Here is a 26,967-nt window from a genome sequence, read left to right as displayed (position 1 = left end):
CAGTTTCATCCCAGGTCTCTGCTGTCTTCTCTAATGACCTGTTTCACTGAACAATGATGTTATTACCCAACTGACACTATTGGGATTTGAGTTTGTGATTCTTGCATTAAACAACAGAATACTCTATATTAACAAAAAAAAGTTGTAAAGAGAAAAAATATATATGAGTAAAATTTAACCCAGAATAGTTTTGAGAAGGACCAGAAAGGGGTGGTAAGGAAAAACTTAAGAGACAGCAGTATTTAAACTAATTCATACTACGTTAACTAGGTATTAGATGCTCTGAGAGATAAATGCAATGATGAATAAGACATGGATCCAGTAATCAAGATGCTTTTATAGTCTATTAGAGGAGAGTATAGCATGACTAAGAAAAACAACTAATGGATGGAAATCAAGACTCTCACACTAAGCAAAGTAAGTCAGAAAAACAAAGACAAATACCATATGATATAACTTCTATGTGGAATCTAATATATGGCACAAATTAACCTGTCTACAGAAAAGAAACAAACTCATGAACATGGAGAACAGACTTGTGGTTGCCAAGGTGGGAGGAGTGGGATGTACTGGGAGTTTGGGGTTAGTAGATGCAAACTATTACATTTAGAATGGATCAGCAGTGAGGTCCTACTGTATAGTACAGGGAACTATATCCAATCACTTATGATAGAACATGACAGAAGATAATGAGAAACAAATGTGTATATATATATATATATATATATATATATATATATATATATATACACACACACACACACATATACATATACATATATGTATGATTGGGCCATTTTGGTGTACAGCGGAAATAGAACACTATAAATCAACTATAATAAAAATCTGGGAGTTTCTGTCATGGCAAAGTGGTTAACGAATCCAACTAGGAACCAGAAGGTTGCGGGTTCAATCCCTGGCCTCGCTCAGTGGGTTAAGGATCCGGCATTGCCATGAGCTCTGGTGTAGGCTGCAGACTTAGCTAGGATCCCGTGTTGCTGTGGCTGTGGCATAGGCCAGCGGCTACAGCTCTGATTCGATCCCTAGGATGGAAACCTCCATATGCTGCGGGAATCAGCCCTAGAAAAGACCAAAAAATAAAAAATAAAAAATAAATAAAAATAAATTTAAAAAAATAATAAAATAAAAACTAAGATCTAGTATTTTAAATAATTCTAATAAAGCAGCTCTGTTTTATTATACAAAGACCTTTAAGACATATCAATCAATGAAAAAGATAAGCTGTAGAACACTATAAACAGTATTATTCATGAAAAAGTGAGATAAATATGCTCAAATATATAAATCTAAGAGTTCTTGTTGTGGCTCAGCAGAAAAGAACCCAACTAGTATCCATGAAGATGTGGGTTCAATCCCTAGCCTCACTCAGTGGGTTAAGGATCTGGTCAGTTAATGTGAGCTGCAGTGTAAGGTCACAGATGCAGCTTGGATCTGGCATTGCTGTGGCGTAGGCCTGCAGCTTTAACTCCAATTCAACCTCTAATCTGTGAACTTCCATATGCTGTGGGTGTGGCCCTAAAAAAAAAGAGACACACACACATATATCCTCTGGGATATATTTTACCCAAAATATTTTCTTCAGAACACTAGACCTACAAGGTTTCTTGGAAAAAGAAAAAGGATGATTAATTAATGATTAATTAGATTTGGCAAAAATAACTTACTTTATATCTCCATCTTGAAAATATCTGAAAACAGTGCCTATTCAATAAACCTTGTATAAATCTTAGGTTTTTTTGCTTTGTTTTTGACCATCACAGGATACACTTCTCTAGTAACAAAATCCTTTTAAGTACATCTACATCTACTCACATTCTTTGGAACACACTTTGATATGTAAATTTTAAATGATACAAATAATCTCCATAATTAACCTCCAAAAAAGCCATGTAGTTTTCAACAGTCACAACTTAAAAAGAATATAAGAGATATTTTTGGCTGGGTATAGAAGTGATCAAAACACAAATCATTACGCTTTCCCTGACACCGTTATTATAAGAGTTAAGAGAGAAAAAAACCCATACTGCTTACAACATTGACCTGGTTATTAATGTAGAATATGAAACATGAATCCAAATATAGGAGTTTCAGGTTACACATTTATAGTAACGTGGTATATAATGTGCTTGACTAAACCGAAACTATGCCTAAATCTAACTGCCCATTCCTTAATAATAATTTTTATTAAAAGAAACTACAGCTGTGTCCATATTGTTAGCCCTTTTGCTTTTTCAACCAGCTGACCAAAGTCTGATCTAAAAAGAGATGCCTTGGAGTTCCTGCTGTGACGCAGTGGAAACGAATCCGACTAGTAACCATGAGGATGCAGGTCTGATCCCTGGCCTCGCTCTGTGGGTTAAGGATCTGGTGTTGCCATGAGCTGTGGTGTAGGTCGCAGGCTAGGCTTGGATCCTGCATTGCTGTGGCTGTGGTTAGGCTGGCAGCTATAGCGATGATTCAACCCCTAACCTGGGAACCTCCATATGCCCCAGATTCAGCCCTAAAAAGCAAAAAATAAATAATTAAAATAAAAAGAGGTGTTTTAGCAGTATAGAAATTCTGCATACTTTTCCTGGAATTTGCAACTTTCATGCCTTGAGATACAATTTGAGAAGAGAAACTGCCCCCTTCCACGATTTATCATCAAATGTAGTTAACGCTCCTCTTGGGATTTTCAAGAAACTCACTTTTTAAAAAGGTATTAATTGGAAGGTAGATGGAGAATTAAGGATGCCTGAGCACTTTAAAGAATGAGTAGGATTTTCACTACTAGTGTTTATTTGGACCTAGCAAAGTATGCTAAGGCCAAGGAGGCTTCAGTCATCAGAAATCAGTGCCTCTGTCTACTGAAGAAAAAAATCTAATTAAAAAGCGTTTGAGGAGTTCCCGTTGTGGCGCAGTGGTTAACGAATCCTACTAGGAACCATGAAGTTGCGGGTTCGGTCCCTGCCCTTGCTCAGTGGGTTAACGATCCGGCGTTGCCGTGAGCTGTGGTGTAGGTTGCAGACGCGGCTCGGATCCTGCGTTGCTGTGGCTCTGGCGTAGGCCGGTGGCTACATCTCCAATTTGACCCCTACTAGCCTGGGAACCTCCATATGCCGCGGGAGCGGCCCAAGAAATAGCAAAAAGACAAAAAAAAAAAAAGCGTTTAATTCTACAATATGAAAGATTTAATGCAAATGAAATTCTAGACATAAAATATTCCAAACTGTACAGAATTATTGACTACTGGATGATACAAACATAAATATTTATTACTTTGTTTCTGAAAAACATCTTAATACCATTCCAAAGTTACTCTTAACTAGAAGCATGAAATGCTAGGTACTATGCAATCAGTAACGCAACTCACACATTTAGAAGACACTTTAGTTAAGAAAAAGCAGGAAAGCAGTCAAAGCACAGCAAATCTGAAAAATCCTTTAAGTAAAAAGTATGACATAATTAATTTCAATCATTCCAGAACTTTTGATTCCTATAGTCTTTAAGAAGTATTGTTTCAGCACCTAGTAATTCGTAAGCTGCTATGATTACAGATCTGTGATTTCTTTCATAACACTATGATTAATCATTTGACAAATAATTATTGAGTACTACTATGGAAAAACAAAGATTAAAATGCACGGCAGTTCCCACTGTGGCACAGCGGAAATGAATCCAACTAATATCCATGAGGACGTGGGTTCGAAATTTGGCCTCACTCAGTGGGTCGGGGATCCTGTGTTGCCGTGAGCTGTGGTATAGGTCGAAGACATGGCTTGGATCTGGCGTTGCTGTGGCTGTGGTGTAGGCCTATAGGTGTAACTCCGATTCGACCCCTAGCCTAGGAACCTCCATGTGCCTCGGGTGCAGCCCTAAAAAGAAAAAAACAAACATATGAACACCACCCTAAAGATGCTTAAGAGTCTAGACGAGATGGGACAAGTTTAAGGGGTAGAAAATGGTAGAAAGCCTAAGAAATGCACAATCTAGCTAAAATGTGAAGATGGCTCAAAGGGGAGAGAGATTTATCTGCAAATTGGTGGGGGAAAGAAATAAGGGGTGCAAATTAGGGATGTCATCCATGATGGATTTAAAGGAGGGGTAGAATTTAGACAAGGAAAAGAGGCTTTTCACTGGAAAAAGATGAGAAAAGCAAAAAAGATGTAAAACCACAATGAAAATAATTTAATTTTGCACAAATGGAAAAACCTGCAAAATACTAACTGATAATATATAAATCAGAAATTCTAAGCTTGGACAACTGGAATATCCAGGTTACATCACATCACCAATTAAAAGACTTAATATTGTACCAACATACTCTGCTGGTGCTCTATAAATACTTCTAAATTAGTAATCCATGACTCCTTGTACCAATTATTGTTTCTGACTGACTAAAATGGTGAAATAAATTTTATTCATACAATAACTCAAGTAACTATTACTTCTTTTCAGAACACATTAGTTTTCCAGTTTTGAGTATACCTGTTCAAAGTTAGGCAAGAACAAGGACCCCCCACTTTCATTTTAGTTTATGTGGACAAGATACACAAGTGATATGCAAGGTTCACTTTGAAATCACAATGTAAAAGCTCTGTTGTTCTATTCACTATGGCAAGGTCAAAGTGTTCCAGTCTCGGCTCTGCAATACTGTACAAGTTGCTTTAGTGCTCTGTGCCTCAGTTTCCTAACTTGTAACATGAGGGGGTTCAACCTAGATAATGCGCAAAAGGCCTTTCGGTTTTATCATCCTATAATCAATTAATTATACATCATCTTTTGTATAGAAATCATTGTGACAAGGTTAACTATAACAAAAAAGAAAGAGTAGTCTTTCCCTAAAACATGAAATAAAAAATCTAGCCTCTACTGAACACATACTAAGTGCCAGGCTCTTTCTATTTCTTATTTCACTTAATCTTCATCACACCCATCAGAGTAGGCATTTTCCTTATTTTACTCATAGGGTATGGGCTGTCTCTTGCCTCCGATTCAAGGCAATTAGGGGTGGAAGGCAAGGATTCAAATCAAGCTCTAACTCCAAAGCAAGCTCTAATAAGCCACATTTTAAAACTCGGTGCCTCAAACAAAAATATCAGACAGATAAAACAAATGAACACAAGCTGAAGAGGTGGGCTGTGACAATGATAACCTGGAGAGATCATAGCCTTTTCTTTCTTTTTTGGCCCCACCTTCAATTGGGCCAGGGACAGAACCTATACCAACAGCAGGACCAGAGCAGCTGAATGACAGCACTGAGTCCTCAACCTGCTGAGCCACAAGAGAATTCCAGCACAGTCTTCTAACAGGGCCACTCAGTTGCTTTGCTATAGCCATGTGGGGGTGGACTAGAGAAGCTGAATATCAGTTTGTGTGTGTGTGTATATGTGGAAGCCCCTGATTTTCACATGAGGGAAAACAGATTCACCAGCTTTCAGCTCCCGCTTTAAACAGTTCTAACTCAGATTTCGTGAGGTTAACTTTAAGAGTATAAATTTCTAAAATTCCTATATAAGTTTTAAAACATGGCACCAGCAAGGCAAACCCTGGTTGAATCCTGGCTCCGTTCTTAGCAGTGTGACCTGGGTCAAGTTACTACACCTCTCTAACCCTCATTTCTTCGGTTGTAAAGTGAGGATACTATCACCCATCTAGCAGGGAGGTTAGGGGCTTAAGGAGAATGTAAACTTGAAAGAGCACAATACCCAGCACAAGCTTGACAAATGAATGCTACTATTTTACCCCTGAGGATCCCATCAACACAGGACATGTTTGCAGACGACCAGGTCATGTCTATGAACACTACCCAAAGTTTACCTTAAAAATGTCATACTTTGTCACTTTTGGGGGAGATCTAAAATTACCCTCAACGTAAAAGCGTCTTAAAAAAAATGTCATATACACGCTTTTCTAACAGACATTAACCAAACTTCCTAAACCTAAAATAGAACCAACTTAACAACTACTGTGTGCAGGAGCGCACAATTTGTTAAAAGAGACGCTGCAAATCATGTCACCACGAGTTCAGACTTCTGAATGGGGTGAGTGAAAAGGAAATGTGTTCCCAAAGCGGACTGAACGCGAAAGATCCCTACAACGTCCGGGCTAGTGTTTCCTAAGCATTTGGGTGAGCCTGAAACAGGGTCCGGACTAATAACACCCGGCAGAACGACCGGTCTCTCCAGCTGAAGGGACAGGGGCAGGTGGCTTTGTGCCCCAAACTATCGTATTATTCTTAGCCACTTGCTCCAGTCAACAGCTGGGTTTTAAACCTTCTTGCAGTCCTCCCCAAAGCCCATATCAAACTGCGAAGGACAGAGCTGGACTTTAGGTTCCTCACTGCCAGTGGAGACACTGGCGCAACGGGAGGGGCAGGCCCGAGGGGCGCGGGAGACAGGTCAGGCCACCTCTGCCCTGGATCAATCACTTCCCGGGCGCTATCACCCTCGGACCACCACCAAGCGGCCTGCGGAGCTTCGGGCGCAGCTGCTGTCAGCAGGGCCGAGCCGCTGCGCTGGTGGCTGCGCTGGGGGCGTGAGGGAATATAACTCGGGGGTTTCGGCAGAGGAAGGGGAGGCACGCCGGCAAAGGGGGAGGCGGCGTGTGGACTCCCCGCCCACAGCGGGGCGCGGGAGGTGACCTCCCGGGCCCCAAGTCCTCCGTCCCGGTTCCTGCCCGGACCCTTCCCAAGTCCCGGACCCGTCGCTCCTCTCACCGTCTCGGCTTCTGTGTGCTGGGGTCCGGCACTCTGACCCCCCATAACCCCGCGGAGGAAATTCATCTTGCCGTTCAGCCACCGGCTCTGCCTACCCCTTCGGGAAAAAAAAGATAACTTCCTCTGGTCTCCGCTGGGCCTGGCCTCCGAGCCCGCACTCTGCACTCCGCGGCCGCCGCCACCACCGCCTCCTGCTCGGCGGCCGCTCCAGCCCCCTAAGCCCGGAAACAGCCGCCGCCACCAGTCGAGATGCGCATGCGCGGGGACGTGGCATTACGTGGCGGCTCGAAGGGCGAAGGCAAAGGGGGAAAGTAGGCGAGAGGAGGCCCGCAGCCCGGGGTCGTCAAGCCCCGCCCACTGCGCAGGGCCCGCCTCCTTCCGCAGGGACACGCCTCCTACTCCCGCCCTTCGCGGGTGGCTTCTGCTGGCCTCAACCACCCACGTGGTCGGAGCCCGGCCCTGCCGGCTGGAGAGGATCCGAGTAGTGTACGCGTTTTGGCTTGCAGGGTTTTTAATTGTCACCGAGCGGGGTTTACTGTAGGCTGTCAAATCAGGAGTCGTATTTTGTTGAGTCGAAAGTGAAATTTACCTTCGGCCGACGTGACAGGTAAGGGGTCCCGACGCCTGGGAGGGTTCATTCTGGTTTTGCGGTGTAGCGGTACCAGCGTTGTGGCCTTCTCATCCCCATAAATTGCATTTCTTTACAGGGCTTTGTTTGGTGGTAGAAAGGGTGCCAGAACCCCCTCATTCCACTACCACGGGAGGGCGCATTTTTCAGCTCTTGCTCTTAAACCCGCTAAAAGGAATTCCTGGATCTAAGCACCAGGTACACCGCTCTTTTCAAGTGGTGTGAAGCGAAAACCTATCTTTAGCTTACTAGAGGAAATACATTGATCTGCAGTGTCAGACTGGCAGCTAGTAGTATGATGTTTTATTAACTCTAAACCCTATATTTTCAGTGTTGTTTTTTTTAACATAAAAATGTCATTTTTCAAATCGTCATGCCTTGTTTCTTTCGAAATGAGAGTGCCAGGTACACATGCTTATGGAGTGGTCTCGTAAATGTCTTGAACCTAAAAAGCGCAGGGTCCAGTTAGCTGATTGATTCATACACCCCTCCAACTGCAGGTCTCCCCAGCCTCCCTTAAAGACAGAAAAAAAATCAATCTGCATCTTCTATGTGCCCGGCCCCACTCCTTAGTACTGCTCTCCAAAGCATTGCCTAAGCTAGAAGGAGGAAGCTGAGAGGAATCTGGAACTCTGGGTTTCACCCACACATGTCCTGCAGTCAAGTCCTATCACTCTATTTATAGAATATTTCTCAAATAGGTCCCTGCTCTCCATCCTCTCTGCCTCTGACATAGTTTATGTTCTCATCATTTTTCACCAAGATCATGGCAATAGCTTCCTAACTAGTTTGTCTGCATTCAGGGCATGGCTTCCTTCCAGTTCAGTCACCAGTCTTTGCCTGGGTGAGCCTACCAATGACAAAACATCTATGCATGTTGGTCCTCTTCTTAATATCCTCCAATTGTTGCCGATTCTCACCATGATAAAATCCAAACTCCTTAGGTTGGTATACAGGCCTATTGTGTTCTGACTCTTGCCTATTTTTTTAGCTTCTGCCTCCCCCGTGTACTTCTGATACCTGCCTGGATATATCCTTCCCTCCCTCCACTTCTTCAAGGAAACTCTTGCTAGTTCCTTAAGACCTAATTCTGGCATCTTCTGAAAGCTTTCCCTGAAATCCAGATACATAGGTATATGCTAGCACTTTGCAGGTGTTAATAGGTGGGAAGCTCTCAGTAAATGCTTGTTGAAGTGGACTATTAAGGGCACAGCTATTTTATTCATTTTTATGTCTCTGTGGCTTAGCAGTGTCCTATAAAAGGTGGTATTGGTGGATACATGAAGAAAATATTAAAGGATATATGAATATTATGCTGAGGAGGAGAGGTTCTTTTTGCAGCCGTAAGTACAGTGGGATTGTAGATAACCCATATCACAAAGGCTGCCGTGCAGTTTCCTTTCCTAGGGCCAGGGTTATAAGCCTGGGTGACTTGGAGAGTGGGGGAGATCATGCTGCCAAAAATACTGTACACAAAGCATTGTCCTCTGCTTCAAAACCAGACACTTGACATTTTGCTTCAGCCATTTTCCATGGGGCATTTTGTTGCAGCCTAAGAAAAGTAACCGATAAATGCTCAGCATTTTTATTACCAAGTAATATGAGCAAAGAACTTCACTCAGTCCCTCAGCCTCACTCCTCCCTGAGCCTCTCCTCACCTCCTCCCTGGACCTCACTCTACCCCATTATCAGGGATACAACTCTGAGATGGAGTGGGGCTTATGAGTGTCTCTTAACATGCATTATTTGGTAATAAAAAGCACCTTGACATTTTAGCAGAATTGTTTTAAGTCACCTGCCTTTTCAAAATGCCCTGCTTTGTTTTAAATTTTGAGTGTAGTAAGTCACTAACAGTGTACTGAGTCTTCCCGTCATTTGACCTGTTTTTCTTCTCTAGTCCCCCCCTGGTTAGGAAGGATGGACGGTTTGGTACAGAGGAGATGAGTGTGGAGCCCCCAGACTTCCCCTTGACCTCATAGTCTTGCCTTTCTCCTGATGTCTGAGAAAAGATGGAGCTACTCGATGCTTCCAGGGTCAAGAAGAGGCAGAGAGGGTACAGTGGCTAATTTTTCTCCCAGTTGGGGGTCTGAAAGGGGAGCAGAGACATCATTACAGAGCAGCCATGGAAGGGACTCAAAAGAGAAAGGAGATTACATGCAAATCCACTTCCAGTGATTTTTATAGAGAAAAGTCAGGGACCGTGTCTTATTCCTATTTGTACCCTTTAATCATCTAGCATAATTCCTTTAATATGGCAAATGCTCAAGAACCATTTCTTAAATAAAGGAAGAGAAAAAGTGAAAAAAAAAATGTGACTGCCTGACTTAATGCCATTATACTTCTCACTTGCATAAATCTATAAACATTCAGTATAAGAATGCCATGAGGAAGTTCCTTTGTGGTGCAGTGGGTTAAGGATCTGGTGTTGCTGCAGCCGTGGTGCAGGCTGAAACTGCAGCACAGGTTCGATCCCTGGCCTGGGAACTTCCACATGCCACAGGCACGGCCAAAAAAAGGAATGCCATTATATAGTTCAAAATCGCAGAGTTCCTGCTAAGGCACAGAGGGTTAATGATGTGGCCTGTCTCTGTGGCATTGCCAGTTCCATCCCCAGCCTGGCACAGTGGGTTAAAGAGCTAGCATTGCTGCAGATGTGGCTTGGATATGATCCCTGGCCCAGGAACTTCCATATGCTGGGGGTGCAGCCAAAAAGGGGGAAAAAAGGAGAGAGAGAAAAGTTACAGAGTTCCCATTGTGGCTCAGTGGGTTAAGAACCTGGCTAGTGTCCATGAGGATATGGGTTTGATCTCTGGTCCCACTCAGTGGGTTAAGGATCTGGAGTTGCTGCAAACTGCAGTGTAGGTAGCCGATACAGTTCGGATCTGGCCTTGCTGTGGCTATGGAGTAGACCATCAGCTGCAGCTCTGATTCGACCCCTAGCCTGAGAATTTCCATATGCTGCAAGTGTGGCCCTAAAAAGAAGGAAACAACAACAACAACAACACTGTAAACCAGCTATAATGGGAAAAATAAAAATCATTAATAAAAATAAAGTAAAAATACAAGTAGAAGGAAAATTAAAAATAAATAAATAAATAAATAAAACCCCCCAAAACCAAAATTGTAACATGGGGTAAATAAAAATGATTTTTTTTTCTGACAGCAGAGCAGCTCATGAAATTCATTGGTTTGAAATTGATTTTTATTTTATTTTTTGTCTTTTGTCTTTTCTAGGGCCGCACCTGAGGCATGTGGAGCTTCCCAGAGTAGGGGTCCAATTGGAGCTGTAGCTGCCGGCCTATGCCAGAGCCACAGCAGTGCCAGATCCGAGCCACGTCTGTGACCTACATCACAGCTCATGGCAACGCCAGATCCTTAACCCACTGAGTGAGGCCAGGTATTGAACCCGAAACCTCATGGTTCCTAGTTGGATTCGTTAACCACTGAGCCACGACGGGAACTCCAGAAATTGATTTTTAAAGTTGCTTCCTTACAATCCCCTGGTTCAGCCGCTCACTTTAGTGGTCCACTTTCCCCACCCTTTCTTACTTTCTAGCGGCAGACTCATCAATAGCAACAGAACATCATTGTGTAAGATTGTTCTTTGGTCGAGGGTGGCGGTGATGTGGTGGAGTGTTGTCCATATCTGCTCAGGAGGATGAGTGGAGGTGATAATTTGTGTTTGAAATATATCACGTACAGGTTTTTAAAGACTAGTTACTGGAAGATCAGGGTTCAAAAATATTGTTGATAGAATTATGCATTACTATCTGTTAGCCAAACAACACACAGCAAAAGAAATTGATAATGATGATGCAGCAGTCGAAATCCATAAATCAACAATAACAATATCAAACATATTTGTGCTCTTCCTTTGCTAGAGTCTAACTATTCCAAGGGCTTTACATAAAATAATTTACCTAATCCTCTCAACAACCTTATGAGGTTTGTAGTTTTTTGTTTTTTGGGGTTTTTTGTTTGTTTGTTTGTTTTTTTAGGTTTGTAGTTTTATTAGCTCCATTTTTCAGGTGGTGAAACAGGCCCAGAGAGTAACTTGCTGATGTCATACAGCTAGAAGTGGCAGAGCTGGGACATAAATTGGCAGTCTGGGGCCAAAGCCTGTGTTCTTATATACTGCTCTGTCGAACCTTTCTCGACTCAAGACCGTGATCATGCACTAAATAGAAAAGTAGACTATAAACCCCTCTGGTCATCTGGCCTCTCCGTTGTCAGACTGACTTCATCTCCTGCTTTTATTTCCTCCATTCCAGCAGCACTGGTTTCCTTATGTTTCTGAAATTTGCTTTTCCCTCGTGGCCTTTGCATTTGTTCTTGTACTGGGGGTGCTTGCTACGCTACCCACTGTGGAGAAATGGCTCACCCCCTCACCTTATTTAAATCAGCTCCAATGTTGCTTGGGTCTCTTCTGACTGTTGTAAGTGGCACCCTCTTCATACTCCTCCCTCTGCTTGTATTTTTCTCTGTAGCACTTATCAATCTGATACGTTATTCTCACATATATATTATTTTCTCGTATTTCATTAGATCCAAGACACCATCAGGTATACCTCAGAGAAAAACAAAACCAAACCCTGCTGTTTGTAACATGCCATCGACCAAAAGATGCACCCTAACTCTAGGTTCATAAAATGTGAAGAAATGCTGGTTGTAGGATTAATGCAATAGAGTATGTATTTTGCATCTTTTTCTTGCTTATTGTATATTTCCCCACCATCACTAAACCCCTAAGGGTGGGAATTTTGGTCCCTTCGTAACTTTTTCTCTCTTTGGTTCTTAAGCACATTATCTGACACATCGTCAGCACTTGGTAGCTCTCTGGTAGGTAAATGAACTCTCCAAATGAGGTAATGCTCACTTTCAGCTTGTATACATGGAGCAGAAATTCTGCAGTGTTGTTGCATTGCTTAGAAGCCAGATTTCCTCAAGAGAGTCTGAATCGGGGTCCTCAGAAAATTTTATTAACTAAGTTTATGAATATTTTCTTGGCTTTTGATGATCAACTTAATAATTTGACACTTAGTCATAAGTAAAGATAAATGTCTGTGGAAGAAACAATATGAATTTTTAGGATCAGATAGCATCCCACTGGGAGAACCATCTCAAACTCCCAGTGACCAGCCCACTTCGATTTGAAATTCATTACATTAATGCAGTTGTTGTCATCATCGAAGACATCTTCTCCTTCCTTTTAAGAAAGATAATACAGGAGTTCCCGTCGTGGCTCAGTGGTTAACGAATCTGACTAGGAACCATGAGGTTGCGGGTTCAGTCCGTGGCTTTGCTCAGTGGGTTAAGGATCCAGTGTTGCCGTAAGTTGTGGTATAGGTTGCAGACATGGCTTGGATCCCGAGTTGCTGTGGCTGTGGCGTAGGCCGGCGGCTACAGCTCCGATTTGACCCCTAGCCTGGGAACCTCCATATGCTGTGGGAGCGGCCCAAGAAATGGCAAAAAGCCAAAAAAAAGAAAAAGAAAAAAAAGAAAGGTAATACATTTACATAAATTACAAAAGGGTATTTAGCAAAAAAAAAAAAAAAGTCTCTATTGTTCCTTGGCTATCTAGGCAATTAATATAAACATTTCTTCTTTATCTCTGGGTATACATGTATGTGTATGTAGTCTCTTTTAATCACACAAATAAATGTTAGCACGTCATACACACTGTTCTATACCTTTTTCCCCTTTAATCAATCTTGTAAATTGTTGCATGCGAGAAGAGGTATTCTTCATCCTTTCTTATGTTCCATGAAGTGCCTTTAAAATATTTTTAGTGAATTCCCACTGTGGCGCAGGGGATTACTGCAGAGGCACGGGTTCGCTCCCTGGCCCAGCACAGTGGGTTAAAGGATCTAGCATTGCCAGAGCTGCAGCATAGGTTGTAGCTGCCAGCTCAGATTTAGTCCCTGGCCTGGGAACCTCCATATGTCTTGGGTGTGGCCATTAAAATAAATAAATAAATACACACACACACTTTTTTTTTTTTTTTTTTTAAGGCCCTGGGAATTCCTTGAAAGAGGAGTGTGCAAAAAACAGGGTTTGGGGCCTTCATCCTGTTCCATTTGATTGATTTCATTTCTTTATTACTTATTTATTTTGCTTTTTAGGGCCGCACCCATGGCATATGGAGGTTCCCAGGCTAGGGGTCTAATTGGAGCTATTGCCGCCGGCCTACACCACAGCCATAGCAACACCAGATCCAAGCCACATCTGAAACCTACGCCACAGCCCATGGCAATGCCGGATCCTTAACCCACTGAGCGAGGCCAGGGATTGAACCCACATCCTCATGGTTCCTAGTCGGTTTCATTAACCACTGAGCCATGACGGGAACTCCATGATTTCATTTCTTTATACTTTCTATTTCATTTAAAAAAAAAAAAGATTTAGAGGCAAAAATGGTGGACAGCCACCTTTCTTCAGAGACGTGAAACACCTTCCAAGGCAAGGACTTGAAATAGTCAAGTAATCTCACATGCTCTAGATCCAGGATGCCAATTCCTTCTCCGTTTGAGAACAAAGTAGTATCCGTCTCATGTGGTTGTCATTTATTAGTTAATTGCTTTACTGTGTGTAGTACTGTAGTACATGAAACAGGTATGAAATAAAAGTATGCAATAGGAGTTCCCATCGCAGCTCAGTGGTGAACGAATCCGACTAGGAACCATGAAGTTGTGGGTTCAATCCCTGGCCTCCCTCAGTGGGTTAAGGATCTGGCGTTGCCATGGGCTGTGGTGTAGGTCACAGACGCGGCTCAGATCTGGCATTGATGTGGCTGTCGTGTAGGCCGGCAGCTGCAGCTCCGATTAGATCCCTAGCTTGGGAACCTCCATATGCCGTGGGTTTGGCCCTAGAAAATACAAAAAAAAAAAAAAGTATGCAATAAAAGTTAGAATGGAGACCCAGATATCTTTGGCGTGTGTCATCAATTTCGTAACCAAGCATTTTAAATATCCTCTAGGGAGTTCCCTGGTGGTCTAGTAGTTAAGATTTGGCACTTTCACCACTGTGGCCCAGTTTCTATCCCTAGTCTGGAGACTGAGATCCCATGAATGCCGTGGCCAAAAAAAAAAAAAAAAATACTGTCCTATAATAGTACTCAACTCAAACCTTATTGGCTCCTAACCTCTCACTCTTCTTAGAATCCCAGCAAAAATCCTCTTATGACTCATTGGGTCTTATTGGGCACATGCCCATGTGTTGGGCGAGCTCCTGTAGTCTAGGGTTTGAGATGCTCTGATTGGCCTTGATGCACACCCCCACCTCCAAAACAAGCTGTGGGAGTCCTCCGCTCATCTCAAAGCATGTGGCATAAGGACGGGGAAACTGTTCTTCAAAGGAAGGCTAGAATACTGTGCCAGGAGAAAGTTTATCAGGGTAGGAAAAACAGTAGAGGCTCACTATGTACCCCAATGGATTTAACTGCTTGCCAGCTTTTTTGTTTGTTTTTGTTTTGTTTGTTTGTTTGTTTCCTTTTTAGGGCCACATCTGTAGCATATGGAGGTTCCCAGGCTAGGGATCCAATCAGAGCTATATCCGCCAGCCTACACCAGAGCCTCAGCAACACAGGATCGAAGCTGTGGCTGCAGCCTACACCACAGCTCATAGCAATGCCATATCCTTGACCTACTGAGCAAGGCCAAGAATCAGACCCACAATCTCATGGTTCCTGGTTGGATTCATTTCTGCAGTGCCACGATGGGGACTCCTTGCCAACTTTTTTGAAAAATGTTTTTGCAGCAGTGCCACCAGCATTTGCTAGTATCACTTCTGTTGCTCTGCAAAAGGTTAGAAAGGTATGTTCCATCATTTAATAAAAGTAATTTTACATTGCTTTGGATTGATATCTGTAAGAACAGCTGTATCTACACCCTCTTTTTAAAAAGTACAGTCCAGGTGTGTTTCCATTCTCCAGAAAATACAATAAGGAGAATTGTTACTTATGAAACACCTAAATTAGGAGATCCCATTTTCAGTTCCAGAGGATTTTTTGGTTTTTGTTTTGGCTGTACCTGCGGTATTTAGAAGTTCCTGGGTCAGGGACTGAACCCACACCATAGCAGCAACCCAAGCCAGTGTTGTGACAATGCCCGGTCCTTAACTCACTGTGTCAGGAGAGAACTCCCCAATGGATTTTTTTTTTGTAAGATTGTTTATTGAGGGACAAATTGATCAGATGCAGGCTGTGGCACCTTTACCCCCTGTGGAGAATTTGTCACCTCTCCACACCAACTGTGTTGCCCTATCCCCACCAACTAGCTGAACAGGCAGGTCCTGCATAGCCAGGATGAGGGTGGAGTTTTTACTGTCCCATTCCACAGCTAGACCAAGTCTTTTGAAGTTCATGTTACTGGGTGATGCCAAGATTTCCTGGAAGCTTAAGATGACTTATTATGGAGTCATTGCCCCCTTCACCAGCAGTCCATGACCTAGAGCAAGTTGCAGCTAACTATCTCATTTGCCTGAGTCTGTGGCCCAGGTGAGTTCAAGAGCAGGGGAGTGTACGGGAGTTCTCAATGTGGCTTGGTGGTAATGAACCCAACTAGTATCCATGAGGATGTGGGTTTGATCCCTGGCCTTGCGCAGTGGGTTCAGGATCCCTGCGTTGCTGTGGCTGTGGCAGCTGCAGTTCCAATTCAACCCCCAGCCTGGGAATTTTCATATACCTCGGGTGGGGCCCTAAAAAGACAGACCAAAAAAAAAAAAAAGCAAGGGACTATAGGCTGTCTCTTGAGATCAGAGAAAAATCTGTCAGTGTAGGTTGGGCCTCCAGGCCCACATAATGGTAATGGACCTGGACCAGAACTTTTCAAAGCCAGTGCAGTTTGAAAAGGTCCAAGGCCCCCTCTTCCCGCAGTTCCATTTCTTTAAAGATGTGCACTGTAAGCAGCCAATGGCCTGTGATGGACAAACACACTGGATGAATACTTGGGCTTAGTAACTTGTGGATTAGGTGGAGAGTCCAGACCTGGTGAATGCAGTTTGAGGAAAGAAGAGGGAGTTGGGTGTGGACATAATTGTCTACTGGCCTCTCAGGAGTCCATGGGCAGAGGAACAGAAAAGATGAGATATGAGCAAACTATTCTCTTTGACTTGACCATCCTGATGCTGCTTTGTCCAGGATCTCAAACACTACCCTAGTCGCAGGTAAAGAGCTAGAAGAGCTCCCGCTTACTCTCCCCACTGCTCTCTCCCTGCTTCCAACACCCCCATCCACACATGGCCTTTCTCAGGCAGGCCCATGGTTTATGAGACCCAAAGTGACCCAGATCCAAGTCCTTAAACTGCTCCCTCTCTCCCGTGTATGTGCATGGAACCTCCTAAATAGCTCAGAATCCAAGATCTCAATAGGTCAGCCTTCCTGTGAGGGTGCTGTTATCTAGGTCTGTTTCAAGTTTCTGGGTCAGAGCAAAATGACTATACTGGTAATTGGGTACTTATTTCATGTTATAATAAATATCAAGGCCTTTGTTTTTTTAAAAAGCTCTAAATTCTTACCATTTAAAACAAATCAGGGAGTTCCCGTTGTGGCTCAGTGGGTTAAGGATCTCGCTAGTATCCATGAGGATGGGGTTTGATCCCTGGCCTTGTTTGGTGGGTTAAGGATCCAGCATTGCTCTGAGGTATGGTGTAGGTCGCAGACGTGGCTTGCATCCCAAGTTGCTGTGGCTGTGGCGTAGACTGGGGGCTGCAGCTTTGATTCGACCTCTAGCCTGGGAACTTCCACGGGTGCTACCATTAAAAAAAAAGTAAAAAAAAAAATCAGTGAAACTACATATTTGGAACATTTCTTTCTTTCTTTTTTTTTTTTTTGCCTTTTCTAGGGCCGCTCCCATGGCATATGGAGGTTCCCACAGCAACTCGGGATCCGAGGCTCGTCTGTGACCCACACCACAGCTCACGGCAACACTGGATCCTTAACCCACTGAGCGAGGCCAGGGATCGAGCCCGCAACCTCATGATTCCTAGTCAGATTCGTTAACCACTGCGCCACGACGGGAACTCCGTCGTGTTAATAAAATAATAGAATTAGTGATTCAGGCTCTTCTGTGTGCTTCAACTTCAGAAGAGTTGCATGTCTGATGGGTTGGTCAGGCCTGGATTCATTGCCTTCTTGTGTTTTTCACTCTTCTGCCTGGAACTTTGAGAACCTTGGCCTCTTGGTAGCTACTCAGCTCTGGCCAGAGATGTGGGCTCTCTGTTTTTTATTTTTCCTTGCCATTTTAGGAAGGATGGTCCTTCTTTTGGGCTAACTCCTGCCTTCCCCAGAAGAGAGAGCCACTTTGTTCAGAGAGCCTAAATCCATTCTCAGCCCCTCCTTCTGTTTGAGGGGTGGCGTGCTGTGGGGAGATGGAGTTGCAGGAGCTCATTGATAAAGAGAGGGGGTTAGGCTTCTATGAAGGAGAGAAGAGGCAAATCGAGGAAGGGGAGAAAGTGGTAAGAGAGATCCAAGAAGCTGAATGAAACTGCTGACTAATATCCGCAGCTAGAGTATTACCCCCACATAAATAGGTTGTTTTTTTTTTTTCAGTACTTAAAAATAGCTCTGTATAACAGAATACCGAAAACAGATGTGCTTGGTTTCCTGAACCACTGATTCAGCAAACATTGAGTCTCTGTCTTCTCTGCCAGGCTTTGCTATAGGTTCCCTCCTGTGTGTGTCTCATGCTGGAGTGCCAACATTCTTACTCCGATTTCATGGAGTGCAAAGCCTGGGCTTCATTCAGCCTGGTATAGGCCAGAAAGGCATGTTTTGTTTGCAGACCTAGACAGAACTGAGTTTTCATTCTAATCGTGCCACTTTGGAATGATATGGTCTTGGGCAAATTCAACTTAACTCTGCTCTATTGGTTTGATTACCCTGCCTGGCAACAGAAAACCAAGGAATGCCTTAAAACATATTTTCTGGGATCTAAGCCAGAATCTTTCTGCTCTGCCATCCTTGGCTTGAAGCTTTTGTCTTTGTTGTTATAAGCTGGTTGCTTCACCTCCAGCATTGCATCCTTATCTAGAAAGAAGGAAGGAGAAAGGTCAAGGTCAAAAGTTACCTATCCACTGATACCCATCCCCCAGTCTTTTACTCCTGTAACTTGTTTTTCTTTTTTCTTTCCTTTTTTTTTTTTTTTGCCATTTTCTTGGGCTGCTTCAGTGGCATATGGAGGTTCCCAGGGGTCGAATCGGAGCTGTAGCTGCCGGCCTACACCAGAGCCACAGCAACGCAGGATCCGAGCTGCATCTGCAACCTACACCACAGCTTACGGCAACGCTGGATCCTTAACCCACTGAGCAAGGCCAGGGATCAAACCCACAACCTCCTAGTCGGATTTGTTAGCCACTGAGCCACAATGGGAACTCCTTGTTTTTCTTTTTATGGCTGCACTTGTGGCAGACAGAAGTTCCTGGGCCAGGGATCAAATTGGAGCTGCAGCGGCTGGCTTACGATGCCACAGCCACGGCAACATCAGATCCCAGCCGAATCTGCAACTTGTGCTGTGCCTGATCCCTAACCCACTATCCTCACAGAGACAATATCAGGTCCTTAACCCATTGAGCCACAACGGGAACTCCTCTTGTAACTTTTGTTTTAAACTAATTTTAGAATTGCAGAAAGGTTGCAAAAATTATACAGAGAATTCCCAAATAGGAGTTCCCTGGTGGCTTAGCAGGTTAAGGATCTGCTGTTGCCACTGCTATGGCTTGGGTCACTGCTACGGCATGAGTTTGATCCCAGTCCTGGGAAATTCTGCACGCTGTGGGCATGGCTGGAAAAAAAATAAAGAATTCCCAAATACTCTTCACTCAGATTTCTCAAATGTTAACATTTTTATCCCTAAATTACTTATGATTTCTTCTTTCTACATATATACATTTTTTTCCCTGAACCATCTGGAGAGGAATTTATAGGCGTGATGTCCCTTTACCCCTCAAATGTTTCAGTGTCTAGGAGTTCTGTCGTGGCTCGGTGGTTAACGAACTCCACTAGCATCCACGAGGACGAGGGTTCAATCCCTCGCCTTGCTCAGTGGGTTAAGGATCCAGTGTTGCCGTGAGCTGTGGTGTACGTTGCAGATGCAGCTCAGTTCCCCTGTTGCTGTGGCTGTGATGTAGGCCGGCAGCTACAGCTCCAATTGGACCCGTAGCCTGGGAACCTCCATGTGCCACTGGTGCGACCCTAAAAAAAAGACACACACACACACACAAATTCCGGTGTCTAATTCCTAACTGAAATTGGCACTGATAATATTGCAATTATATAATTTGCAGACCTTATTCAGGTCCTGCCAGAAGTCCCAGTTATTTTGCTTTTTGGGGGACAATTTTTTTTTTCTGGCCCAGTCTCCAAACCAGGGTTACACGTTACATTTAGACGTTTTGTCTCCATGGTCACCTTAAATCTGAAACAGTTCCTCTGTCTTTCTTTGTCTTTTATGGTTTTAATAATCTGAAGCATACATAGGTCAGTTATTTTGTAGGATGCTCCTCAACCAGGGTTTGTCTCATCTTCGTGATTAAGTTCAGATGGTGCATCTTTAGCATCTTTGCTAGGAATGTCGCAGAACTGCTGTCCTTCCCACAGTGTGTTCTCTCAGGAGGCATATAGCATTCTCCCCACTATTAGTGATACTAATTTTTTTTTTGTCTTTTTGCCTTTTCTAGGGCTGCTCCCGTGGCATATGGAGGTTCCCAGGCTAGGGGTCTAATCAGAGCTGTAGCCACCAGCCTACACCAGAGCCACAGCAACGCGGGATCTGAGTGATATTAATTTTGGTCATTTATTTAAGGTGTTGTCTGCCAAACTTTCTCACTGTACAGTTAACTGTTTTTCCTTTGATATTAATAAGTATCATTTTGGAGTTCCCGTTGTGGCTCAGTGGGTTAAGAACCTGACTAGTATCCATGAGGACGTAGGTTTGATCCCTGGCCTTACTCAGTGGGTTAAGGATTGGTGTTACTGTAAGCCATGGTGTAGGTCACAGACTTGGCTTTGCTGTCATTACTGTGGCTGTGGTATAGGCCAGCAGCTCCAGCTCTGATTTGACCCCTGCCTAGGAATTTCCATATGCCGTGGGTGCGGCCCTAAAAAGACCAAAAAAAAAAAAGTACCATTTGGGGATATATTTTAATATTGATAAACATCCTGTTTTTTATCAAACTTTTTACCCTCCACTTTTAGCGTTTTTTTTTGTTTGTTTGTTTTGGTTTTTTTTTTTTTTTGCTTTCTAGGGCAGCACCCACGGCATGTGAAGGTTCCCAGGCTAGGGGTCAAATCAGAGCTACAGCTGCCGGTGTATAACACAGCCACAACAATGCAGGATCTGAGCCATGTCTGCAACCTACACCATAGCTCATGGCAATGCCACATCCTTAACCCACTGAATGAGGCCAGGGATCGAACCCACAACCTCCTGGTTCCTAGTCGGATTTGTTTCCGCTGCGCCGTGACAGGAACTCTCACTCTTAACATCTTACCAGAATCAATAGCCAGTCTGCCGTTCCTATAAACCCTTTCCTGGAAGTTCCATCTTCCAACTTCCACCTATTTTGTCAAGTGCTGTGTTGCAGGGAGTTCCCTTCGTGGCTCAGTGGTTAATGAACCCAGCTAGGATCCATGAAGGTGTGGGTTCCATCCCTGGCCTTGCTCAGTGGGTAGGGGATCCAGTGTTGCTGTGAGCTGTGGTGTAGGTCGCAGACCCAACTTGGGTCCTGCATCGCTGTGGCTGTGGCTGTGGCTGTGACCGGCAGCTGTAGCTCCTATTTGACTCCTAGCCTGGGAACCTCCATAAGCTGTGGGTGCAGCCCTAAAAAGCAAAAATAAAAATAACAAAAAAATAATTAACAAAAGAACTGTGTTGCAAGAGTGCCTGGGAAATGCATTATTCCATTATTTTCTTTTGGTATAAGCATATTGCTACCCTCAGTAAAACTGGGGTTCTCTTTGTAAAGAGGGGAGAATAAAAACTCACTGCAATTTGCCAATCCAGTAGCATCATTGTAAGGATTAAATTAGATAATGTTTCTAAAATATTTACCAAGGAGCCTGTGACACCGTTGACCCTACCCAACCTATAGGAACTGGGGTAGTAGTGTTTGTTTGGGGGTTTTTTTGGATCACTTGTTGTCACTTAGGTAGTAAATAGCAGAACAGATCTACAAGCCCTAGTCTGGTCCCTACACCATAGTTTCCTATTGCTGGTTTTAGAAATTCTATATTCTTTTATTTTTTTTATTTTTTAATTTTTTTTGTCTTTTTGCTATTTCTTGGCCTATTCCCGCGGCATATGGAGGTTCCCAGGCTAGGGGTCAGATCGGAGCTGCAGCCTCCGGCCTACGCCAGAGACACAGCAATGCAGGATCTGAGCCGTGTCTGCAACCTACACCACAGCTCACGGCAACGCCAGATCGTTAACCCACTGAGCAAGGGCAGGGATCGAACCCGCAACCTCATGGTTCCTAGTCGGATTCGTTAACCACTGCGCCACGACGGGAACTCCTCTATATTCTTTTAAATTTTTTGGCATCTTTTCAGCTAATGACTAAAACTACCTCTATACTGTATTAATTTGTACAGCTGATGTGGAATCATTCTATTTGCTGGATGAAGATAGCATTATGTATATGACTTGATCTAAATTTCTTTATTTGAGGGTGTTCATCTCCATATAGACCAAGGCAATTGTTCTTTTTTGGGGCAATGGCTATTAATTCCTCCAGGGACCATAATCTGGAAAGACTTGGGAGGGGAAAATGGTCAGAGAATAAGGGTGTTCACTCAGCCTTAGAAATAAACACAACTATGTGTTGATTCTTTACAGGTTTTTTCTTTTTTCTTTCTATTTTCTTTTTTTTTTTGTCTTTTTATGGTTGCACCTGTGGCATATGGAGGTTCCCAGGCTAGGGGCTGAATCGGAGCTGTAGCTACTGGCCTACCCCATGGCAACAGCAATGCTTGATCCAAGCCATGTCTGCAACCTACACTGCAGCTCATGGCAATGCTGGATCCTTAACTCACTGAGCTAGGCCAGGAATCAAACCCACGTCCTCATGGATACCAGTCAGATTCGTTTCCCCTGAGGCACGATGGGAACTTCCTGCAGTTTTTAAAATATTGAACAGAGAGAATTATAAAAACACTTTGTCTGCTGCCAATGATGAGAATTGGAATTTTAAAATTCCCTTGTCACAGAATCACTATGAAGGAACATGAAATTTTAATACCAATTTTCAGTAAAAATCTCACTTCATTTAACTCAGTATTTTACATTGAACATCATGGAATAATAATGTCAATACACGACAGAAATAAAAAATGACTGTAGAAAAGTGATAAATCAGGACACAGGATTATATATACTCAATGATCATAGAATGATCATAACTAAATTTAAAATATATGCATAGGAAGAAGCCTAGAAGGAAACAAGATGTGAATTCAGAGTAGTTCTATTTTGGTGGAAGCATAGGGGTGATGTTTTTTTCTTTCAACTGTTCCAAAATTTCTACTGGATAAATTTTTCTTTAAGTAAGCATTCCTTTTTTTCCCCTTAAATAATTGCAAATAATAACAAATTTCAAAAAGATATTAAGTAGAAATAGTTTTTGAAGAGAAACATCTGGAGCCCCTGACAAAACTGTTAGTTTGCTTTTGAGGAGAGTCTCAAGGGGCTCTGATGCCCGAGCCTGAATTTCATTTCATCCATCTTGGTACCATCTGTTTTCCTTCTTCCTTTCCATTCTTTATTTCTTTTCTCTTTTCCTATTACTGTAACATAGGTGAAGAGATTAATTATATGGAAGAGAGCTTCATATGGTAGAAAGAACATTAAGGTTTAAAATCAGACAAACTTAAGATTTGAATCCTGGCTTCATCATTTATTCCACAAACATGAATTGAGCAATCACTATGCCATGTACCGTTGTAGGCATTGGAGATTCAGCAGTGATTTAAAACTAGATAAGGAGGAGTTCCCCTTGTGGCACAGTAGGTTAAGAACCTGATTAGTATCCATGAGGATTCAGGTTCTATCCCTGGGCTTGGTCAGTGGGTTAAGGATCTGTCATTGCAAGCTGCTGTGTAGGTCAAAGATGTGGCTTGGATCTGGCGTTGCTGTGGCTGTGGTGTAGGCTGGCGGCTATAGCTCCAATTAGACCCCTAGCCTGGGAACTTCCATATGCCTTGGGTGTGGCCCTAAAAAGCAAAAAAAGAAAAAAGGAAAATCTCTGGTGGCTCAGCTGATTAAGGATCCAGCATTGTCACTGCTGTGCATGTTCAATCCCTGGCCCAGGAACTTCCATGTGCCATAGGTACAGCCAAAAAATAAAAATATAAAAGTGGGAGTTCCCCTTGTGACTCAGCGGTTAATGAACCTGACTAGTATCCATGAGGACGTGGGTTCAATCCTTGGCTTTGCTCTGTGGGTTAATAATCCAGTGTTGCCACGGGCTGTGGTGTAGGTTGAAGACGCAGCTTGGATCCCACGTTGCTGTGGCTGTGGCATAGGCCAGTGGCTGCAGCTCTGATTGGACTCCTAGTGTCCATATGCCGTGGGTGTGGCCCTAAAAAGACAAAAAGACCAAAAAAAAAAAATCAATTAGAGTTCCTGTCGTGGCTCAGCAGGTAACGAACCCAACTATCATCCAGGAGGACACGGGTTCGATCCCTGGCCTTGCTCAGTGGGTTAAGGATCCGGTGTTGCCATGAGCTGTGGTGTAGGTCGAAGACGTGACTTGGATCCTGAGTTGCTGTGGCTGTGGTGTAGGCCTGCAGCTACATCTCTGATTGGACCCCTAACCTAGGAACCTCCATATGCTGCAGGTGCGGCCCTAGAAAAGCCAAAAAAAAAAGTAAAAATGTCCGCCCTTGTGAAACTTACATTCTAGTAGGGTTAGAGAGTATGATTTAAGAGGTTCTGGAGGAGTTCCCATCGTGGCTCAGTGGTTAATAAATCCGACTAGGAACCATGAGGTTGTGGGTTCCATCCCTGGCCTTGCTCAGTGGCTTAAGGATCCGGCATTGCCATGAGCTGTGGTGTGGGTCGCAGACTCGGCTTGGATCCCGCGTTGCTGTGGCTGTGGCGTAGGCCGGCGGCTACAGCTCCAATTAGACCCCTAGCCTGGGAACCTCCATATGCCGTGGGAGCGGCCCAAGAAATGGCAAAAAGACAAAAAAAAAAAAAAATTCCTGGAACAACCCCTCGATCAAAAAATATCTGTTGAGCAGATAATTACAGTGCATTGAAAGTCTGCCATGAAGGACTTAACCTCTTGGATTAGCAGACATCTTCTTTCCATGCAAATGTCAATGGAACACCGTCATTAGGCTTAACTGTCCTTTATGTATTAGTGTGAATTAATTCTGTTACACACCTCAGGAGCTAATTGAAGGCCTTGCTTTGTGAGAATAAACCTTGTAATTGAAGAGAAGACTGTTGGGTACCATCAGGGAAGGGTTAACTCGAGTGGGTTTCCAAATAAGCAGTATGAGGGTCCTGTGGCAGGAGGTAATTTAGGAATGGTGGGTGGTAGGCTTCTTGGAATACATCTCACCCCTAATGCGTATGAGTTGGATGAGTTTGTCTTGGGGAAACATCCAGAAGTCTTCCCATGATTAGGAACCTCCCCTTCCTCCTTCCCTTCTTAGACATGTTTTTTTCATGTTTTTGTTTTGTTCCTTTTTTTTTTTTTTTTTTTTTGCCTGCACTCATGGCATGTGGAAGTTCGTGGACCAGGGATCGAACCCATACCACAGCAGCCACCTGAGCAGGAGGCAACGCTGGCTGCTCCATAAGGGAACTTTTTTTTGGGGGGGGTCTTTTTGCCATTTCTTGGGCCACTCCTGCGGCATATGGAGGTTCCCAGACTAGGGGTCAAATCGGAGCTGTAGCCACTGGCCTAAGCCAGAGCCACAGCAACGCAGGATCTGAGCCTCGTTCTCGACCTACACCACAGCTCACGGCAACGCTGGATCCTCAACCCACTGAGCAAGGCCAGGGATGGAACCCTCAACCTCATGGTTCCTAGTCGGATTCGTTAACCACTGAGCCACGATGGGAACTCCCTCCATAAGGGAACTCCTTAACCCGCTGTACCATAAGGGAACTCCTAGCCAAGTTTTTTTTTTTTTTTTAAAGCATGTCTTAGGACTGAGACATTCCTAGTATATACATGTCTGTGACCTTCCTAAATACTTCACATTGTCAGATGTCTTGGAGTGTATCATCACCCTCCCAGAGTGATTAAGATATGCATAAATGGATTAATAAATTTTTAAAAAAGGAGTAAAAATCAGTAACAGTCCCATTGAGGTGCAAATGCAGGTCTTTTGTTCATTTGGTAACTTGCCTCTTGCTTGCGTGTTTAAGTAACAGTACACTACCTATCAGAGACCTCTGGGTCTCTGAAAATAACAAAATTTAAAACCTAGATAGATACCAAGGTTTATACTTACATCCTTATTTCTGCATCCTACAGATGCCAGTTCATTCTTCACCTCAACCACGATGGTGTTTCTCTTTGGGTTTTTTTGGAAATTGTGCAACATAAGGTTGTGAAGAAGTGCTGGGAAAGTCTAGGGTCCTTCCTGCTTTTCTTTTTCTTTTTTCTCCCCCTATTATTTCAATGAACAGAAGTCTTACAAAAGACTCAGATCAAAGAAGGGTCTCTTGGAGTTCCCGTTGTGGCTCAGCAGAAAAGAATCCAACTAGGAACCATGAGGTTGCGGGTTTGATCCCTGGCCTTGCTCAGTGGGTTAAGGATCCGTGAGCTTGTGGTGTAGGTCACAGATGTGGCTCGAATCCCACATTGCTGTGGCTGTGGTGTAGTCTGGCAGTTACAGCTCCGATTCGACCCCTAGCCTGGGAACCTCCATATGCCACAGGAGCAGCCCTAGAAAAAAGGCAAAAAGATAAACAAACAAACAAGAAACAATTTCTTGTGCTAAGCCTTTACATACATTGTCTCCATTAACTGTCTCAACCTCTTTACTTTCATCCTCTATATGCAAAAGAAAACTGTTGAAGGAAGAAGGTAACTTGTGAGGGTCCCAAGGCTCCATGACTGGGGTTTGATCTGAGATTTTTCTGACTGCAGAGCCTGTGCCCTCTGCTGATTTTCCACATCTGTCCCTGGGCGTGTCATTGGCTGCTCCTGACAACTGCGATAGCTCAACCCCGGGACTTCTCCCAGGTAAGCCCTCCCACTTTGGAGAAGTAGATAATTTGAGGGGAACGCTTAACCAGTGGGTTACCCAGGTCCACCCAGTAACAGTGTTTCCCAGTCGTTTCCAGTCTGAGACAAAGCCACGATCTTGCCAGAACACAGGTAGACAAGAAGCCACTGCTTTCTTGGTTTCTCATGCTGAGTCATCCACGAATTCAAGAAATGGTCCAAACACATACTGCTCTTTGCCACTTATATAAGCTATCGTTCGTGTTCAATGATAGCTTAGCACTTAGCACCTGGCACAGTACTTGGTATGTGATGCTTGTTTTTCCCCATTAAACTTAACTAGCCAACTTGAGCTTATATCCTCTCATAAAACTGCAGCTGAGGGTCATCAGAGCTGGCTTCCTATTATCCAGGAGTCCTGCTCCATTTGCGCTGCTATAAC

At 43.7% G+C, this 26,967-nt stretch overlaps 2 protein-coding genes across 5 annotated transcripts in view; one reads left to right on the top strand and one right to left on the bottom strand.

The window, feature by feature from the left end:
- The window catches only part of USO1 (USO1 vesicle transport factor), an 88,987-nt gene extending 81,983 nt beyond the window's left edge, over positions 1-7,004 (bottom strand). For 3 of the 4 annotated variants that reach the window (XM_047799350.1, XM_047799352.1, XM_047799351.1), the window contains exon 1: positions 6,719-6,970. In XM_047799350.1, the coding sequence (XP_047655306.1) occupies positions 6,719-6,784 (66 nt within the window). In that variant the 5' untranslated portion in view covers positions 6,785-6,970. Of the gene's footprint in view, positions 1-6,718 lie in introns of all 4 variants that reach the window. The other variant, XM_047799353.1, reaches the window with a different exon arrangement.
- A 147-nt stretch (positions 7,005-7,151) lies between these two features.
- G3BP2 (G3BP stress granule assembly factor 2) overlaps positions 7,152-26,967 on the top strand; it is an 86,760-nt gene continuing 66,944 nt past the window's right edge. Inside the window, exons 1-2 of the mRNA XM_047799356.1 lie at positions 7,152-7,325; positions 26,448-26,543. The gene's annotated coding sequence lies outside the window, so the exon portion shown is untranslated. The remainder of the gene's footprint in view (positions 7,326-26,447; positions 26,544-26,967) is intronic.

This window comes from Phacochoerus africanus, chromosome 10 (genome assembly GCF_016906955.1).
Source record: "Phacochoerus africanus isolate WHEZ1 chromosome 10, ROS_Pafr_v1, whole genome shotgun sequence".
In the NCBI taxonomy this organism is placed as follows: domain Eukaryota; kingdom Metazoa; phylum Chordata; class Mammalia; order Artiodactyla; family Suidae; genus Phacochoerus; species Phacochoerus africanus.
The sequence above is the reverse complement of the archived record's forward strand: the minus strand, read 5'-3'. Positions and strand labels throughout refer to the sequence as shown.